The sequence below is a fragment of the Tursiops truncatus genome, chromosome 8 (assembly GCF_011762595.2).
Source record: "Tursiops truncatus isolate mTurTru1 chromosome 8, mTurTru1.mat.Y, whole genome shotgun sequence".
Classification (NCBI taxonomy): Eukaryota; Metazoa; Chordata; class Mammalia; order Artiodactyla; family Delphinidae; genus Tursiops; species Tursiops truncatus.
Window position 1 is genome coordinate 12,555,414 of NC_047041.1, and position 21,282 is coordinate 12,576,695.

Here is a 21,282-nt window from a genome sequence, read left to right on the forward strand (position 1 = left end):
GAAAAGACTAGAGAGCTCTGCCTACCTTTAAGGATTTCAAACCAAGGCCTCAGCTGATGCTCAGGGAATGATGATGTCTCGCTAGTAATAATAGGGGGCAAAATAAAATATTCCCTTGAAGTGTTTTCAATCAGTCACAAGAATTATACTTGACATTACAGAAAAAAAAAAAAAAGAAAAACACCTACATCTAGCTAGTTATCTGTAATGTTTTATGACATTTGTCATAATGGAAGATATCAAGTTCAATTGAAAAGCAAATTTTTCATCAGTATAGATCCTCTTACCTTTCAAGTCAGTATTAAAACTTTGGTGAACCAGTCATCTGGCTTAAAGAGGATGGCAAAATGTGGAAGTAATTGCTCACATGCAAAGACAGGGTTTGACCTTCTCCATTCCTGTAAGAAGACGGCTGTCTAGGAGCAAGTGGGAATAGTATGGGTATTTATTTCTTCTATCAGTTATGTTTATAAACAGGGCTAAGAGTACAGACAGGTTAATTTCTGCAAAGTACATTTGACTTAATTTTTTTTAAGGTTTAAAAGATCTACAAAATCCTAAGCATTTTTATTAATTTATTTTTTATTTTTTGGCTGCACCGTGGGGCTTGCGGGACCTCAGATCCCTGACCAGGGACTGAATCCTGGCCACCCCAGTGAAAGCCCAGAATCCTAACCACTAGGCAACCTGGGAACTCCCCCTAAGCATTTTTTATTATGCTTATTAGCTCTATCAGCCAAACACCCTGCTGAATGACTGGAAACTAAACTATTATCCCAAGAATAAATCAAAGTATACCTCTGTGTCAAAACCAACATACAAAAGAGCCCAAAACTCAAGGTTTTGAAATGGGAGAGTTGGAATGGGATCCATAAAAGCACAGAAATGTTGGTAGTCTAGGAAGTCCAACACTGAGGATAAGAAAGGTAATAAAGATGTCTTATTTCATTTAGGGTAGCGTTAAACCAAAGTTATATTTCAGTGAGCCATAAAAGCTGCCCCATTTATCCCACTAAAGTACACTTAAAAATTCTGTTATATATATTATACCATCATTAAAAAAATAATGTAATATATAAAAAAAATCATTGCATTGTACATTTTAAATGAGTAAATTGTATGTTACGTGAACTATATCCCAATAAAGCTGTTAGAAAAACAACAACAAAGCTGCCCCAGATGCTGGGGCAATTCCAGCTGTGAGCGTCCTCATGGAAGTCTATGTATTACGGAGATCAACTCGCTGGTCTCACTAGTAAAGATGCTCTAACAAGCAGGAAGATATCTGACAGTCACTGCCAGTAAGATCACTTAAGGCCTCCTTGGTGCTAAAACTTTTCTAATATAACTTGTATAAGACAAATCAAGAGGAATATAAATAAAAAGTCACATACTTGGTTCCTTTAAGCATATTTAATATTTGAACTCTCATTTTCTATTTTCCCAGACCCCAGAAAACAGAGTTTTTAGATGACCAATATTTTGTTCCAGAAACATACAGCCTTATCAGCTAATTCATAAAAGAGCTATTTTACAAAGGTACATCTGGATAATTAGATCAATAAAGTCTTTTAGGCATTTCAAAATGTGATCAGTAAAAATACATGATTATTAATAAAGTTTTTTTTTAAGATAGTTCCAGATTTCTTTAAAAGTAATTTCTGTTAAAGAGTACATGATTGTATGGTGAACAAGGAAAATAAAATGTTCTAGCAGGAAGAGGCTGACTAAGAATAACCCACAGTGTGCATTACAGTTATGTTCGCAGTACGTCTGCTTAGCCATTGGCACCTGGAAATGGTGGACAGGGCTTCCTTCTAGGAGGTACAATTTTTTCCTACCAATTTATTTTCAAAACCATCAGTACCAGTGGGGAAGAATGAGGCAAAGGAACTCTTTTCTTGAGGAAAAAACAATTTTTCAGATCACTTTGAAAAGGGGCAGAAAAGTCAGCAAAGACATGATTTACAAAACAAAAATTGTAATACTGGGGGCAAAAAAGCTAGCCAGCAGAAAGCTGACTGGAAGTTCCTGCTAATTTTCTGTTCGAGGTCTTCTGTACACAGTTCTGAACGGTGCCCCCCATGACATATAGGGAAGGAAATATTGACCAAAGCTCTAGTAGCTCAAAATAACATCACATACCACCTTCAAAGAAGACAGCTTCCAGTTTGAAATACAGACTCTCCACATAATACACCAAATTTAACAATATCAGAACGAAAAGAAAAGTATGTGAGTAAAAGACAACTCACAGGAAGCATAATTATTTTCTTTAGCTTTGAAAATAAGGAAAAAATGGGCTCTTCTCCTCTACTATCACACTAGCTCCCCACCCGCTTCCATAAACACATTAACAAAAAAACTTTAGAGGGACTCATCCTTTCTAACAGCTGTTAGAGTTGTTTTAGGGAAAAGAAAGCCCAAAAGCTTATAAAATATACCTTCTGCGCAGCATAATATAATAGTAACCGTTTAGGTCCTAATAGCCAAGACAACTCAAGCAGTCCGAGTTAGCTGATTTTAAAGTATGCCAAATATATCGTTTCTAGGGCAGTGATCATGACTTTAAATTACAGCACTCTGGGGGTTTGTTGATTTGCCTTGATTAATTCTGTTCTCTGAAAAGGAAGGAGACACTCCAAATGTAATTTGCCACTTAATAGCAAAGGAGCCATTAGGGCCACATGAGAGAGCACAGGGTCACGGCAGGTCACTACAATAGAGCTCAAACCCAGCTCTCCTGCTCCGGGAAGGTTGCTTTGTCTACCACCCTTGGATCTTTCCGTATGGAAGTAGATTCCAACTTCTGGTCACGTAACTTTGAGAAAATGGCTTCGATGGTAACCAGCCTCACTCAAAGACAGGGTGAATACCTAATTCCATCATTCTGAAAGGCAGGTAGAGTATCAAAGTCGAATGGATGTGATTATAATGGCCAAAAGAAAATAGAGGGTGTGGGAGGCCAGCATGAGAAGAAGGGAAGAAGTTAGGTTGGTAAGATAAAAAGAACACTCAAAATTGTGGAATCTTTTCAGAATTAGACTTCATCTGGGGGCTTTGTTTGACAATCTGGATATGAATTTATTTGGAAGTACTAGAGCTATGGTCAAAATATTTTTCCAGTTAGCCCTGGTTTTGTTCCAAGGAGAGGTTAAACTTCAGGAAAAAGAAAAGCAAATAGTTGCTAAGGACAAGGGACTGGCTGAGCTAGAAGAGAAACCAAAACTCTGCTAACCTACAAAGCTTCTTTAAAGGAATGAGTGCTAGAGAATTATGCAATTACCCTGTAGCGTCTGAAGTTAAGATGAAAGTTCTATTTGTATTTACCGTTCTCCTGATTAACTGTCCACAGATGGTATTAGTGTCAAGTAACTACAGGTGCAATTCTTTTAGTTGGGAGTGACTACATTATTTCCAGCAGCACAATGTAACCATTTGGTTTTTACTTGCTTCTCTTAAGAGATACAGAAAGTTCAAGTCCCAAGCTTTACTTATATATTAGCCTCTGCTTCTAAAAATTTTAATCCCATTTTGATTTAATTTATACTTGGGCTACAACTCAAAATAAAATTCTAATTTATAGATGAGGTCCAACAATCCAAGTTGGTCTACTTAAAAACACAGATCAGTTTTGGAAAAACGGAAACAGGAATCTGGACGTAGATGAGCTTGTTAAGTTGTAGTGGTGTTTATAAAAGTAGTTGGGAAACCTTACCACTTGTGATGAGGGGAAATTTATATATATATATATATATATAAAAAATATATATTATATATATATATAATATACAATATATATATTTTATATATATATATATATATTTGGGCAGAGGGTGGGGGGATGGCAAGGAAGAGTAAAATTACATCCTAACTACCCACAGAGTTCCGAGGGCACTACTGAAAGATATGAGCAGTGGATGAACTCCTTGCATACTAACAGAATTTTCATATTTGACAAATGATTTAGTTTTAGTTGGCAAAAATACTCCAAAACATACATACCTGATGCACAAAGAAAACCACAGAAAGCCACCAGAACTGAAGGAGTTCTCAAGTTACAGTTCTGAAACATTTATCCTCTGGAGGGTGCTGCCAGTACTACTATTCATTCTAGAGCAGGCAGTTACCAATGCCTTGCCTGCAGTATCCAGTGTATGTTCTGGTCTGCAATTTTTAAGGTCAGTCATGCACCAGTGTGGAAAAGGCTCCAGCAGTGAAGTCAGAGGAAGTGCTTCTGGAGCTGGTTGGAGCAGCTCTGTCTTCTCCACCACAGCTTTCTCCGCTCCACTCTCGGCTCTCTTTTTAACTCAAAGAGCCCTTTGGCACCATCAGTGCAAAAATTAGAGTCAAACCTCCAGGTACTAAAATGTTACTGGCCTTATAATCAGCAGTACCCGTGGCTAATGAAAGCCATTGTTCAACTCAGTAGTGATTCAGTTACACAACCTTCCCACACTCTCACCCGCTCCCACCCCACCTTCCTTCAGCGACCCCCACCCCTGCCACCACCTGAAGCATCGCCGGTTGCCTGTTTTTACTTCCTGCCCAATCTGCAGGGGTAATTTTACACAAGTGCCAAAGTCTAATGTATAATTATAAAAATGAAACAATACCAAGAATAACAAACTTATAGTCAAGAAAATAAAATTTGCTTTCCTCTCCCTCCCAAATCCCAACCCTCAACAGAAAAGGAGACAACAGAAGAAAATACACCCATTTTCAAGTGCCTGCTCTCTAGTACATTGAGGATTCCTGTTCATTGGGAGTGGATCCCAGCTACAGAGAAGAGGTGCTTGCCTCGGGTGGGAGGAAGCCCTACCTGGGAGCACAGAGCTCAAGTCCTCTGCACTCAGGAGTCCCAGCAGACTACGCTTTTGAGGTGACCCTCAGACAAGCAGCCTACTGGATGGCAGAGGGCACGGGATGCAGTTTGGTGGAGGCCACATGCTTCCCCCTGCCCTGCTTACCCCGTCCTGCTCTTCACCTCTCTACCCCACCTCCTAACACCCCACACTGAACTCTTTGCTTCGGGAGCAATCGATGCTTGGGTGTACTAAGTACAAAGGGCTAAAACTCTCACTACTCAGTTAAAACAAAACATGGCAAAATAAAAATTAAAATGTGCTTTCAAATACGGAATGAAGTCAAATAAATACATCTGATTTTCTCTTTGTCTTAAGTCTAAGTAAAATTTCATATTCTACACCCAAAGCTCTATACATTTGGTTTTTGTTCTGAATCAAAATGCATTTCTGATAGTGAGGAGAGCAGAGTGAGAGAATGGACGTCCCCTCACTGACAGACTAGTGCAGCTGCCAGGCTGTGAAGAACCAGTCCCGCTCCGGGCCCCTGGGGCGTGGCTACCCCAGGGTGTTCGCAGGCAGATCCTCTGTCACACACTCTCTCTGCGTCCACACTGGAGCCAGGACGTGGTGATACAAGGCCGATGCTCAAATCCAACAACCTGCAGTCACCTCCAGGACACGCGGCTCTAACTTTTATCTGGGAAGAACAAGGAGATGAGGAGATCAAATCAGGAAGAAAGAACGAATTAAAATGCACACTTAGGGAATATATTTGAAATGTGTGGACACTGTTAACACCTTTGTTTCTGGATCAGAACAGCCTCATCCAAAAGCATGAAAGCGAATGAGTACAAATGGCTGCACTGAACACAGATCCGTCGGTAGCCACAGGGGGACACCGCTTTCACCGTCAGGGGAGACACAAAAGCACAGCAAGACCTGAGGGGGACCTGCCTCCACCACTAGGGAGCCTCAGTTTCCTGGGCCCACCACAGCTCTGCCTTCTGCTTTTGCAAAGGTGAAGAAAGACAGAAGGAGGGTGGCGTGGGGACTGAGCTGAGTCAGCAGACAGCGGCCTCTGCTTGATATATGATGTTTGGAAACAGGCAGTTTTTCTAAGACAGAGAAGAAATGGAATCTCAGAAGGTTTCCACTTGAAAGAATAATAAAAGAATAATAAATCATTCAATGCACTGTTCAGGCAGGATGATGCTTGAGTCTGAAATCCACAGTTTTCACATACCTGAGTGCTTGTCTGTGAGGGCTGATCCAGCCAGCCTTTGGCAAAGAATGCTGTAACTTTCCTCCACCTTCTGTAAAATAAAACCCATAGGTTTTTCATTTGAACATCATGAAAAATTTATTTTGAAAATAGGAAAGAAGCCTTTTTTATATTATAGGGACATGCTTCCAAATTTCAACAATTAACATCATTAAAAATTTTGTTAGTAGGCGAAAAAAGTAAATTTCATTCCTTTTACCTGTTCCTCTCTTGAGTGAATAACTTAAAATGTTCCCATATAGAAGAAAGTAGAGGAGAGGGCAACCGGTAGAGGTGATTATCCCACCGCCCCCCCTCCCCGCCCGGAGTCACCCTGAAAATGGTCCCACATGCAGCATGAACTAAATTAGAGCCAATGTGCCCTCAGTGGCCTTTTAGAATCTCATCAGCCACAGGGTGACCCTACATATAACCATATGAAGAAGGGAAAACCTACCACATGAAGTTAAAAGAAAAAGTAAGGGAGACCAGTCTTTAGCTAAGAGGCTAAGGACACTTTAAACTCTGGTCCCTGAAACCTCTACTAAATGATGCCATGACAAACATTTGGGCTCTAGCAGCTGTGCCTACTGATGGCAAACTTATAAAGTCCTGTTGTCAGAAATGACCACACAGGTCAGTTTTGCAATGGTGGCTTATGCAGCGACATCTTCAATTATCAATTTACAGAACTCCCACTCACAGGCAGGCCTTTAAATTACAGGAGCCACTGGAGACAATTTCTATCTGTCACAGCACCTGGGAAACTACCAACATCACCTAACAATTCACAGATAATTAATAGGTTATGGCAAGTTAAAGCATTTCCCAGCCTAGATTCCTAACTACACAAACCCCACCTATCTCAGCTTACTGCCCACATCTTCTCATGGAGGCCGGCCAATCATCCCAAATATATTTAGGTTCTTAAACTTAGAAACCCATACAAACACACAGTTTACAGAGCTACAATTGTTTCTGTTCTTGTGATCAGATTAAAAAATGCCGATCTCAGTTTTTCATCCAGGTCTATTCACAGACAATCGTCAAAGAAAACATACAAATCTAGACCCTGAGCAAGGTTACTGACAACAACCTGTTAATCATTCTACACTTCCTCTCTGTTAAATGTGTTTTTTATATCCGAGTCCTAAGGATGTTGAAGTCTGAGGTACCTTTAAGTGTTCCAGGTCAGCCTCTATCTTACGAATGCACTCCATGATCTGGCTTTGTGAATCTGCACAAGAGGAGGGACTCCGGATCTCAAGACAGGAATCCTCCATAGCTCCCCAGCGCTGCTGGACCAGGAATTCTGGGGTGAAAGGTGAAACTGCCCCATCAGAATGAGCATTCTGGGGAGAACGCTGCTGCCGGCGGGTAGAGTCCATAGAGGGGATGCCTGTCGCGGGCTGCGGGGGAAGCGAGGAAGCAATCTCCTCATCCGTGGAGCTCTCCTGCACTGTTTCATAGCCATCAAGGATCAAACAGGTTCCTATCGATAGAGACAGAACAGTTGGATGAGATTAGTGCTGCCACCATCACATCAGAAAACAGACATGGGGTGATTTGCTGACAACTTTAAAAGTTATTAGAGAAGGGGAAAGGCCATTAATTCCCAAATTCCCAGGTTAAGTTTTAAGTACCTCAGAATTTTCTTACATCAGGTTAAAGGTAAACTTAGCAAACTTTCTTGGTAATTTCTGAATAACTTCATATTCGTTAGCATTTTAAAAGTGAAAAGCTGAAAACTACCGAGTCCCTACATGATCTTGCCACCACCCTCCCTGCCAAACACCTGCCTTGCTTCATCTGCCACCACTGTCTCCCTCACCCTGCACTCTTTAACCACAGAACGCCTGCTCCTGCCTCACAGCCTGTGCGCTATTCTTCTCTGCTGGAACACTCTACTTCCAGGTACCCACATGGCTTCTTCTTCACTTCCCTTGGGTCTCTGCTCCCATGCTACCTCCTGAGAGGCCTTCTTCCCTGATCACCTTGTCTGCCCCCATTACCCTCTGCCCCTCAGTCTGACTTATTTTTCCTCCTAATTCTTACTATCTGACATCTATTTATTTGTTAACTCATTTACAGTTAGTTACTCTTTCCCCAAGCAGTGCTTAAGCATCATGACAATGGTGGATTTTTCCGTGTTTTATTCCATGCTATATCTCCCAGCACCTAGGACAGGGTGTGGCATAGGGTAGATTCAGTATTTATTTATTGCATGAAAGCACAGATACTACACACACACACACACACACACACACACACACACACACACACACATACACACACACGAGAGAATGCTTGGATACCCGAGCGACATCCATTTCAGCACATAGCACAAATAACAATGATTGAAATCAAAGTTTAAATGTGAAAGGAACTTGCCTGAGATGCGCAAATTAACATCCTTCTCTTCCTTTTTAACTGCTCCATCACCTTCTGATGGATTATCATCACTATGTGCTTCACGGGCATCAAAAAAGTGCTCTCCACTCTCATCAAGACCCCCTTCTGGCTCTGCGGGAGGCATCTCTGGGGTCATAATCATGTGGTCCATTACTAAAATGTTACTTGCCTGGCTATCTTGGAATGCCAGTACCACTGAATCCCGTGGAGCAGAAGATTCAGTTGAAGTCCGTGGACTGTAACAAGTTGAAATGTCACCAGTTCCAGTTCTAAAGGGCATCTGTCCTTCACAAGGATGATAGGCCTTAATATTGCCAGGCTTCTGGGTTCCACTGTCTGCCTGCGCCCCCAGAGAGGCTGTCCTGCATCTCGGGAAATGCGGCCAGTCTTCCTGAGTGCTCTTCTCAGTCAAACCCAGCTGTTGTACCAGCAACTGCTTCAACAAACCCACTAAAGGATTTAGGAAGGGGGGAAAAGCACACGCATTCACAACTATAACCTCAAACTGACAGAATTAAATTAGAGGAATGATCAGTTCTCTTAAAGTAAGTACCTTTTTAGTAACATGCAGGCAAAAATATTAATTTCATACAGTCATTTTTTGTTTTGAGAAATGAAATAAAACACCATCTAGAGAAAATTTAACATCAAACTTGTCTTTAAAAAAATTTAAGAATTCTCAGTGGGAATCCTCTTATTATTCTCCTATATGCCTACCTCCACATTTTCTACCATATAACTGGAATAATACCGCAAAGGTACTTCTTAAAAGGATGTTGAAAAGCCGTGTTAATCTAGACAAAAGAACCTGAAAGTTCTGCTTTTTCCAGAAGCAGACACTATCTACATAGGCATTATTTTTTTCTAATTTTATTAGACACAGAGAACATTTACTTTATCATCTATAATAACCCAAAGAATCTCCTTAAATGGTGAAGAAGAAAATAAAACTGCCCTGCAAATTTAATTCCATGTTTGGTAGCATGCATAATTTCAAAGGATAAGGAAATATTTATTAGTTTTTTAAAATGACCTCACTAGTACCACAGCTTCCTTTGGTTGTTGAATATAGAATGGATTTAATTTTAAATGGACAAGTGCGTGCTGTGAGGTCACTCACCCAATGAGAGGGACACTGGGACAATGTTAGTGGAACCATCAGAAATCATTACCACTGTTAACTCTATGAGTCTAGAATAAATTAGGTTTTAAAGAACTTGACCAATTCCGTACTTTCAACTCGGCCTTAATTTCTGTCTTCTGTCTCTTTAAATAAAGTTTCCACATAGGTTTGGGTCTTTGACCCTCCTTCTTTTTGCTCTGCAGTCACTTCCTGAGAGACGCTATGAATACTTATGGCTTTGACACTCAGATCCATCTCTCTCCCTGACCTCCTCCAAAATTCCAGTCTTAAAACTCTCAACTTCCTGCTCATCCTTCCTCTTAAATGGCTTGCCATTCATTACCATAATCTCAACATGTTTTAAAATTAAGCCCATAACCTATGGCAAAGAAAAGAAGGAAAAAAGAAAGTGTAGCAGTGGTGGTTCTTTTCTAATTTTTATTTCTGACAAAAATACTGAAATTTTCTCTAAATAGTCCCTTACCTTTGCCCTCACAGCCAAAGAAGCCAATTGTTTTAAGTATCTGTTGGTTTCTCACTTTATTTTTATTCTTCTAACACCATTCTAGCCCAAACCCTTTTAGCCTCAAGCCCAGACCACTCCAACTCTATTCCCATTCAAATCCTTTCGCAGATCTCAGCCAGAGTAATCTTTTTCCATTAGTCATACACCCTAGCTTAGCAACTTCACATGGTTCTTTCTCTGCAGCTAAAGCAATCATTCTCAGCCTTTTTCCCACCTCCAATACACCTGAGACATGTGATCCACTCCCACTTGTAGCAGTGGTTCTCAACCAGGCTGGAGAGGGAGTGGGTGGCTAACCAAGTGGCAAGGACCACCCATTCGTGTGTGTGTGTGCGTGTGCATGCGTGTGCGAGTGCGTGTGCGAGAAGGATGGGGCGTGGTGAAGAATACTACAATCTCCACAAGAAAACAGAAGAATATCTGTAGCCTAAAGAGGTCCTCAAAACCCTGCAGCCTGCCACCCTTCAAGTCTGGAGGACTCAACGTGCTCTTTAAGGTCCACAACAGCTGGGCTCAACAACGCATCCTCCACCTTTCTAAGCTTGTCCCCCATGACTCCTTTAGCTTGTGCGGTCTGCCCCAGGCCAGCTGCCCTACCCGCTGCTCTCGGAACACCCTCAGAGTTTCTGCCTCTGTGTGTTGGTCCTATTTGGTCCTACCATTTTTCTTGTCTGACTGACTTCTATATATTCTGCTAAATACCTATCTGAATTTTACCCATTCTTCAAGGCAATAATCACCTCTCTCTTGTTTTCTAATGCCTCCCTTCTCTGGTCACGGCAACCAGATCAATTTTGACATACCTATAATGTTTTTTTACTTAAGAAGGTGAGGGAAAGTTTTCTCTCATCTTCCCAACTAGACTGTAAAATTCTTGAAGGGAAAATTCATGGTACATTATAAAACTCTGGTGCTTAATAAGTATCTGTATTAACTTACGAATAAAACTTACAATTCCTTAGTGCATCCAACGCCCACCGTTCTTCTGAGACAGGCAAGTGTGGATCTGGGACTGTGATTTGATAATTGACTCCAACTTCCTTTAGGGTTCCATCTGCATGCTGCTCCTTTGCAAACTGTCTGTCAGCCACAAAGAGGTCATCATCCACCTCCGATTTCCCAGAGGTATCCAGTGAATGAGATTGAGGTTTTGACGACATTAAAGGAGACTCTAATCCCAAATCTCTGTCTGTTCAACGGAACAGAAAAAGCAGAACGTATCTTAACAAAACTTTTAACGTGAAGCATTCAGGAAATATTTGGAAAAAAATAACCGCATGAGCTACAGAGATTGTCCGCTAAGTAAAATACATGGCACTCAGTGCAGTGTGATAATGGTATGCAGAAGGCGCACAAGCAAATTTTGTTAAAGTGAATAGCTGATGCCAGATCCTGCATAAACCAAAAGAGTTAACGTTTCTTCACATTTTATTGAGTAATATGTAGACTCCATTCTTCCGGGTTAATTTAACAGATCAGTTTACCTGGACTCTGCAGACCAGAGACTGAAATGCCATGATGTTCCACTTTTAATTTTGGAGGTTCTTCTTCATCATTGTCTCCTCTATGGAAGGGAAAAAAAAAAATCTTTCAGCTTCATGAGGTGCCTAAACATCAGTGCAACAAAATGTTTATAATTATCCATTCTTTCTCTGACCAAAACGACAAAGTCGTTCCTACTCGGAAGCAAAGGCACACTCACTCGCAAGGTGGTGACTGTGGCAGTGGAATTGGCTTTGTGGACTGCTCCTTCACTGATGCGGCCATCCGACAGATTAGGTCCTGCCAGCTGCAGGAAGTTTGAAAAGAATACAAAACACAGGAGGGAAAGGAAAAAGAAACACACTTTAAATACACTCAGAAAGCAAAAATAAAAACTAACAAACCATACCAGAAACCGAATCAAACCAACAGTCAAAAAACACTATTTCTGCCAGAGAATAGCTTTATTTTGGTGACATACTATTAAGTAGAGATTAGAAAACCTCACAATGTTATGGATACACTACCCATGAAAGAAACTTCACTTGAAGCTTCTGAGAATTTTTTCTTTAGGAAAGATACTTTCAATAGGATAGAACCAAAATAAGAGAGATCCATCTAAAAGGGAACAAATTCTTAGAAGAACACCTCTCAAAGAATATAGAGGAAGTACTTGTTTCCACATAGTTTTTGGTTTTCAAAGTCCTTTTACAAAAGCAGTTAAATTGTGGAATGTTATATTCAGGATAATAAAACATATTAGAGCAAGGTAGCTATATCCAGTACATACACAGTCTTTTCAGAAACTGTCTGTGCCACCAGTTCATAAATTTGGGCTCCATTGTCAGACATGGAGATGACGAATAAAGCTTTGTTATCTGGGAAAACAAGACAAAAATTACTCTAACAATATGACCCACAGAGGCTGGGAGAGATGTTTCTAGGGTCCTGGTATTATTCTGCATCTTAATCTAGGTAAAGGTTACACCTGATCACTTTGTAAACACACATTCACTTTGTAAAACTCATCAAACTATAACTTAAAATTTGTGCAAATTATTGTATGTTAAACTATATATAATATACTTTAATAAAACAAAGATTATAAAAGCTAGCACTAATTCCACAGTAATTTCTTAAAAACAAGTGTCAACGTATCTAAATTACTGAACTATAAACACTATTGCTCTTTTTGAATTTATTCAGAATTGCCCTTTTGCTAAACAGTTAGTCAGTAACATTCAGTGGGTGTTGGAGGAAAGAGGTCATAAATTTATCTTACCACTATGGAACTAACAAGTTTTAAAAGGGATCTCCTTATTAGTACAGTTAATATGTAACTTCCTAACTGAAACTGATTTTTAAAAACCTAAACCACACCTACTTCTTCAGTTTTTGCCTTTCCCCCACCATATCAAAAAATGAAACCTTTTCAACGGGATTACCTCCAATTCATTGTCTTCACTAGTGTCATCAATGATTTGAACATGACATAAAGATAAAAGTAATACGCAGAAAATTTTAAAATGCAGAAAATTATTCAGAGAATCTAAGCATCCTCAATAATTTTGGGGTATTCACGTTCTAAGCAGTAAATAAATTTCATTTAATCTGTATAAGAATAGAAAAGGAACAAAACTCTACGCCAGCTGTGCTACTTCAACGACACTGAGTATCTTATGCAATGTTACGATGAACCTGGAGGTTAGCGTCATTCAGCAGACATACTCGCCTGTTGCCACTTGTCGAACCAACACTGTATTCAACTTGATGACAGGGCTAAATGTGTGTTTGCTATCACCTGTAGATGCCAGAATCTTACTATGACACCTTAACACCAGTCTATCGTCCTGCTTTTGTAACAATACAAGAATATCTTCCAGCAGCAAAGTGTATAGATCTAGAAATAAAAATGTAGGCGAGGTGATCAGTACAGAAATTGAGATGTGTTTTATAAACTTTATAACAATTTGACATCAAAAACTGATTTCTGTTAAATCTAGTAAATTTTAAAAATGTACTTGCTATTGTATTTTTTAATTTCATTTTTTAATAATTCATTTTTAATGTATTACACCCAAGTGTCAGTTTGTGACTGACAAGAGATAAAAAACACTGGTTCTTCACCACAGATAGTTTGAGATACAGTGGTTTAAAGGAAGCTGAGACTCATTAGAATACAAGGATGGAGACAGGACTGAATCATGACAAAATTTTCTGCTTCATCCCTAAATGAGTATTTAACATGCTTCACATGTAACAAAATAACATAAGCAGATCTTCTGTAAATGAGTAATAACACCAAGTACCATTGCTAATTGCTGTCACTGAAAAATGTGAACGGCTATCTCTTCTCTTTGGCATAAGGAAAACTTCCTATTCTTTTCCCTTCTCCACTCTCCCCCAAACCAACAGACAGTACACCTACCAATAGTTTTATCTCTATTCACCTTCCAAACCAATGGCCCTTCGTGAATCATCTTCCTTTTTGTTAAATCCAAATTCTGCCAAAATAAAGAGAATTACACACAAATTATTTCCAAGCACTTAGTGAGACGATATTCCATTTAGTCTCCTTTCCAGAAATTCTTACTATAAAAGATACCGTTTACATTCACTATTATTGATATCTGTCAACTACTGAAAATGGAATAAAAATCAGGTTAAAGTAAGCTGCATAAAATTTTCTAGAAAGGAAAAAGCATCTTGCAGAAAAACATTCAGGAGTACTGTCTTCCAAATTTCACTCTAAACAGAGGTAACAGCTAATGAAAATGAAGCTGTAAATATTCAGCTACTAGATTCTCAACCCCTTCCTTATTTTTTCTATGAATAACTATCTAGATGAGGATGATGTATAGCTTATCTGTAAGAAGCCTCTGATCTAGGCTCTCATTCCAAAAAAAGTTCTAAGGAATAGCATTTCACAGAAGTCCAGCTAGTACTGAGGCTTGCTCTAAATATTAGTAACTTAATAAGAGAATCATCTTTTAGCATAAGTAGCTCTAGAAAAATCTCATTCTCTGGAAGTTAAGGGGCGCAGCATATTAGCATGCTTTTTGATAAGCTCTTAAAATAAATAAATAAAAGTCTATTTTAACAGCCACCAAATAAATCTGCCAGAACAACCAGTGAAACAGTATAAGAAAGACTTAAATTCCTAAGTGACTCAATACAAAAGCTCCATGTACTAGAAGGGGCAATTAATAAATATTTTACTATCATTCCTGTAATGGTTTCAACTTTTATGCTTTTGAAGAGCTTCATAGAAAAATAATTATCTTCCTTTACTCAAAAATCTGGGAAGTTCCCACAGTAAACAGCCTTACTCTTATTCAAACTACAGAACACAATAAAATTAATTTTAATAATAAGTAATGTTCCTTAGTCTCCTACAAATCCTTGTCACAAAAAGTTAGTTTCACATAAAATATTCCCCTATTGAAAGACTAAAGCAATCCTCACACAGACCAAGACATTTAAAAGGAAGAACAGAACCATAAACACAGACAATCTATGATGCAAGAACTCCTTCAGGTCATGTATGTTCCCACTGAGATGTTAATTACCTTCCAAGTCTTTAGCAAATTTTATGTTTTAAATTATGATTAGACCATCCCTTACCCTGAGCTCTTCAACATTTGGGTACTCTGACAACTTCAGATTGGAGGTATCAAGGCGACGCTGATAATCTTCTAAGCGCTGAAAATGAGACAGGACACGGCTAAGGTTACTGCTTTGGATATCAATGACCTCCCTGTTCCTAGATCAAATGGACACTGTACCTGCATTCTGCTGAACTCTCTGCAATATCAGACACAACCGACAACTCACTCTTCCTTAAAACACTCCCTTCTTTTGGCTTTGGTGATATTACCCTCTCCTAACTTTCCTCCTACCTCGTTAGCTGTTCTTTTCCAATCTTCTTTTCAAACTCTCTGGCTGCTAACTAGCATATATTTACTTTCTAAATATGTAAATAATGTACATGGCACAAAATTCAGAAGGTAATATAAGGCACACAATAAACAGTAAGTCTCCCTCTAAGCCTGTCCTCTTGCCTTCCCAGCCCCAATTTTCCCTAAAGAAGAAACCTCTAATACCCATTTCTTGCGTAGCCTATGAGAAAAACTCTAAGAAAAAAGAATACATATGGATGTAAGCACGCTTGGCTCTGTTGCGTGTAGATATAGCTTTTTAAAAAGAAATATATGGTAACATAATACATTCATATGTGTATTACTCATTCAAAAGGTAATGCAATATATTCATATACACATTTCTCTCTCTCTCTCCCTGTGTGTGTGTGTGTGTGTGTGTGTGTTTATCAGTCATCAATATATCTTGGAGACTGTTCCACATTAGCACATAGAGAGAGAGTAGTCTATTTTTCCAGTGGCTGCATGGTATTCAACTCTGTGAATGAACTATAGTTTTTTAACTACACCTTACTGATGGACATGTATATTAGAATAAATTTCTAGAGAAACAACTGTTAGACTAAAGGGTACGTTTTTCCCCAAGATTATAAAAATTTCCAAATATACAGAAAAGTCTGAATGTGTACAGTAAACACCCATATACCCACCATCTACATTCCACAACTAACATTTGCTACATTTGTCTTATCATATACCTATCCATCTATTCATCCCTCTATCTATCCATCAATCCAGCTTGTATTTTGGATGTGTCTCAAAATGATATAACACACTTTATCTCTAAACATTTTAGCATGCATCTCATTAACAAGAGTTCAATATTTATTGACAGTTCTTTTTTTAAATTAAAATTTACATACAGTGAAATGTACACACTTTAAGTATACCTTTCCACCAGTTTTTACCAATGCATATGCCTGTGTAATCAAGCTCCTATCAAGATATGAAATATGACCATCGATCACCTCAGAAGGCTCCCTCATACTTCCTCCTAGCTAATCTCTGTCCCCAGATCCCCAGTGACAACCATTTTTCTGATTTTTTCCACCATAAATTAGTTTAGCCTTAGAAATTCACATAAATAGAATTACGTATTTGTACTCTTTTGTGTCTGGTTTCTTTCACTCAGTATAATGTTTGTGAGAGTCATCCATTACTGCTAGTATTACTTTAGTTTATGACTATATTTGCATTTGGTTTATGCTATAAACATTCCTGCACAAGTCTATGGGCACGTATCTTCATTTCTCTTGGGTAAATCACCAGGAAGAGAATTGCTGGATCAAAGAATGGACGTGTGAATACGTACATTTTTAATTTAAGTATAAATTGCCGAATTGTCCTCTGGGGTTTTTATCATTTTACACTCCAAACAATACATTTGGAAGTTCCCGTTTTTCTACAGCCTCACCAACAGAGTGAATGAATGAGCAAACAAGCAGCTAGAGATGCTCAAAAAAGCCAAATACCACTCTGATGTTCTATCCCAAATTGATCCGGACCCACCTACTACATGAATAGTTAACAAATATCCCGCCCTTCAATTATGTAATAACAGATTCCAGGTAACACTAATTTAATATTCTTATTCTCACTGTCATCCTGTGTCTTCTTGCTTTTTCCTTCTTACCTGCTTGTTTTCTGCCTCCTTAACAGCCTGATTTACATAATTTAAGATCTGGCGACAGTGATCGGCAGCTTTCTTCACCTTCTCCCTTTCTGTTGGCCATTCTAAATACGGCAAAGAAATCCAAAATGTAAAATGGAGGAAATAAGAAAAGAATGTAAGTATATACATAAATGAGATACCACTTTATTTCAACAGTTATAAAAGCATAGTAAGACCTTGAATATTTTATTTATTTTAACTTTTATTTTTATTTATTTTTTATTTTGGCTGTGTTGGGTCTTCGTTGCTGTGCACGGGCTTTCTCTAGTTGCAGTAAGTGGGGGCTACTCTTCGTTGCAGTGTGTGGGCTTCTCATTGTGGTGGCTTCTCTTGTTGCGGAGCACAGGCCCTAGGCGCATGGGCTTCAGTAGTTGTGGCACATGGGCTCAGTAGTTGTGGCACATGGGCTTAGCTGCTCCGTGGCACGTGGGATCTTCCCGGACCAGGGATCGAACCTGTGTCCCCTGCGTTGGCAGGTGGATTCTTAACTACTGCACCACCAGGGAAGTCCAAGACCTTGAATATTTTTATACCAGGCTAAAATCCTACAGCAGAATCTCAATTCAGGTAGTCTTTGGACAGGTAAGACTTCTTATCATAGTACTTTAAGCATCAATACTAACCTTTAAAAAGAAACCAAATCCAAGGAGAGATGCTTTATATCAAGTATCAGGCCCACCCAAAGGAGTGGGTTTCATTCACATTGTAAGCTATACAAATGGGACCCCTTTCCCCCTATCAAAGTGCACAGCCTACATGATTATGGACAGTGGACCCATTAAACAATATATTTTGAATGATAAAACAATTCAAAATAACTCCAAAATATGTTTCTTTGAATTTGGTATTATATTAAAGAAAGAAAATAGTTTACAACATTTGTATCATTAAAAGAAGATGAACTTCACCAAAATGTGTTGAGATTATGTTGAGGTTCTATTTTGGTAAAGAATACCAAAATCAGAATATTCAAAATTACAATCCTCCAAACAATAGTCCAACTATACTGAATAAATACATTAAAGTATAAAAGTTAATGTGTATGAGTATTTTCAAATTCCCAGCCATAAGAAACAGGCGTTTGATTGCATAGAATTATTAATGAGAGCTAAGTATAGAGCTCAACTGAGAAACTCAGATTCACTTCACGTTTCAAAACAGGAGAGTTGGAACGATATGCATTGGTTGGACTTAATGAAAGTATATATGTAGATACAAAACATCTCTGCAACCCAGTATAAGTCTTCTTCAAAGCAAATATGATATATGCTAGAGGAAGTATTGGTAAGCTTTTTTTGTACACTTTATGGGCCATATGGTCTTTGTCACAACTACTCAGCTCTGCTGCTGTATTACAAAAGTAGTCAGAGACAACATTTCAACAAGTGAGTATGATTATGTTCCAATAAAACTTTATTTACAAAAATACATGGTGAGCCAGATTTAACCCGTGATCCAGAGTTTGCTAAACCCTGTGCTAGAGCTATTAACGGAGTACATTAAATCAAACAGCCCAAAGAAGACTGGATTGAATCTTGTTAGAACATCTTGCCGTACTATTTGGAAATTCAATGTCCACACACCAGGATGCTGTGAGAGATTATTCAGCAGAAAATGTGTTTTTGTTGTTGTTGTTCCTAAGCTCTTTAATTTCAGTGAGAATGCTGTACCTGTGTATTTGGCAATATTATCCAATAGAAGAGGGTACTTAGTAAGCCTCTGCATTTGGGTGGGAATGATGTCTTTCAGCTGCAGACGACGACACAGTGGATTACTCTCAGCATCCTAAAATTAAAGTCAAATAAGTGAATTTGTAATTCTTATTAGGACTATGATTACCTAACACATACCACATATTCATCATGTAACTATCTACAGCAACACAGTTCTGGTTATTAAATCAAGACTTAAAACCTGCCAAGACATACCACTGCCACTCTACACTTCTGCTTTCTCCTTTAATCACATAACGTTGCCTTTATCACTCAGCCAATGGCTTCTGTGTTATCTATTCAAGCAAAGACTGAGAGCATCCATAATCAACTCTAAGAACTGCTTTCTTGTGAAAAAAGTTTTATCTTCACGTATTAAAAAAATCTAGTTACATTTTTCAACGACTGGCATTCCTACCAAAAGCTAGTCAGTTAATTTGCTGTCTGCCACTCCAAGTAGGCACAACAGCTCACCAGTCTCGATATATCAGCTCAACTGTACTAGGGTTCTGTAAGCTTTTCAGTGAAGCGCCAGACAGGGAATATTTTAGGCTCTGCACGCCATCCGTCTCTGCCACAACTATTCCACTCTGCTGTTTTAACACAAAGCAGCCACGGACAATACACAGAGGAATGAACTTGGCTGTGTGTAGTGAAGAGTTCTAAGATGGCCTCCAAGATGCTCACTTTCTGGTGTACACACCATACAATCCCCGCCCCCCTTGAGTGTGGACAGAACCTATGAATATGATGGGTTATCACTCCTGTGATTAGGTGACTATCAGTTAACTCTGAGTCAATCAAAAAGGAGATTGTCGTAGGTGAGTCTGACTTAATCAGAGGAGCCTTTAAAAGAAAGCTCTGTCAGAGAGACCCATTCCTACTGGCCTGGAAGAAAAGGACACATCCATCTTGTAAACTGCCTACAAGGGCCACGTAGCAGAGAGATGTGGGCATTCGCTAGGAGCCGAGAGCAGTTCCTAGTCAAACAGCAAGAAGACAGGGCTCCCGGTTATAGTTACAAGGAAACGAATTCTGCTGACAACCAGTGTAAGCTCAGAAGAGTGGCAGCTGAGAATTGCAGCTGCAGGTGATACCTTGATTTCAGCCTGGTGAAAGCATGAAGAAAGGACACAGATAAACTATACCTGTACTCCTAAACTGTAAAAGCTGTGACATAATACATTTGCATTAAGTTGCTACATTTGTGGTAATTTGTTATGCAGCAATAAAAATATCGACTGTGTAAATACAGCTTTGTAAACTTTATTTACTAAAACAGGGAAGAGGCTGGATATGGCTGGTGGGCTATAGTTTCCTGACCCTTGGTCTACACCAATATATGCCCTAGTAAGCATGACTGCTTGTTACGCTCTTCCCTGGGCTTGATATAAGGCCATTCTGATGTTTTGACGGTATTATTTTAATAGTGTACATGGGCCATTTCCTGACAGTATCTCCATGGCAATGTGGACTTCTATGTCAAGTATTGTAATCCTGCCATATATTCTTTATTATTCACCATTCCAGTATCATCTTTATATTTTCCAGTAATTTAAGAGAAAATGTATGGCTTTAAAAACGTAAACACAGACATAATCCTTGTAAAAAATTTAGTCGTAGGATTCCCCTAGTTTGTTCCGTAATTGATAAAAAATGGCATTTCTTTTTTCTTACATGACTCACTCAACTCACTTGCACAAAAGTCTGGAATCGAGAATCCTTTTTCTGACGAGACTTGATCATTTCCAGGGCAAAGGGTTGGTTACTGCAAAAGGTAGCAGCAGCGTGTTTCAACTTTTCCTCCCCGGGTCCACTGAACTGTGCCAAGAACGCAAAGAACACAACAGAGAATGGGATACTGAGTCTATATGAGGCCAGGCAAAATGAGAGACAGCCACAATCCTTCCAATATTCCAATAAGTATCCTCAAGTGACAAGAAACAGAAATCTACACATTTTATGTGGATTATCAATGATTCTCCATTAAAAAGGGTCTGACCCTGACATATCCAGACCTTTCCTGATCATCGTCCAATGTTTTCTTGCTTGTAGCCTCTACCATAACTTACTACTTTTTCAGTCTATTCCACTTCTAAATCAGATAGAAACGTTGACACTTGGGGGAATATGAGACACAAAATGCTTAAAGACTGGGATTAAATTTGATTTTCTTAGAATGTGACACCTTCACAAAAATTACTGTCTTACTGCTCTAGGAAGAAAATCCTTGGGATTCTAAGCTTACTTTCTTACTGTGGAATCCGGGGCAGGTCATAACTTTTCTGGGTCACAACAAAATTAAATCACTGCTGCTTCACCCACGTAGAAGGTAGGGATCCATCCCT

At 39.0% G+C, this 21,282-nt stretch overlaps 1 protein-coding gene across 6 annotated transcripts in view; it reads right to left on the reverse strand.

Moving 5' to 3' along the window:
• Positions 1-1,398: 1,398 nt before the first annotated feature.
• Positions 1,399-21,282, reverse strand: part of ARHGEF12 (Rho guanine nucleotide exchange factor 12) — a 144,324-nt gene continuing 124,440 nt past the window's right edge. For all 6 annotated transcript variants that reach the window (XM_033861898.2, XM_019941753.3, XM_019941754.3 and 3 more), the window contains 14 exons: positions 20,630-20,755; positions 18,893-19,007; positions 17,184-17,284; positions 15,237-15,314; positions 14,041-14,116; positions 13,345-13,512; positions 12,403-12,490; positions 11,833-11,919; positions 11,615-11,694; positions 11,083-11,319; positions 8,461-8,931; positions 7,245-7,561; positions 6,052-6,121; positions 1,399-5,505 (listed from right to left, as the gene is read on the reverse strand). In XM_033861898.2, the coding sequence (XP_033717789.1) occupies positions 5,495-5,505; positions 6,052-6,121; positions 7,245-7,561; positions 8,461-8,931; positions 11,083-11,319; positions 11,615-11,694; positions 11,833-11,919; positions 12,403-12,490; positions 13,345-13,512; positions 14,041-14,116; positions 15,237-15,314; positions 17,184-17,284; positions 18,893-19,007; positions 20,630-20,755 (2,025 nt within the window). In that variant the 3' untranslated portion in view covers positions 1,399-5,494. The remainder of the gene's footprint in view (positions 5,506-6,051; positions 6,122-7,244; positions 7,562-8,460; positions 8,932-11,082; positions 11,320-11,614; positions 11,695-11,832; positions 11,920-12,402; positions 12,491-13,344; positions 13,513-14,040; positions 14,117-15,236; positions 15,315-17,183; positions 17,285-18,892; positions 19,008-20,629; positions 20,756-21,282) is intronic.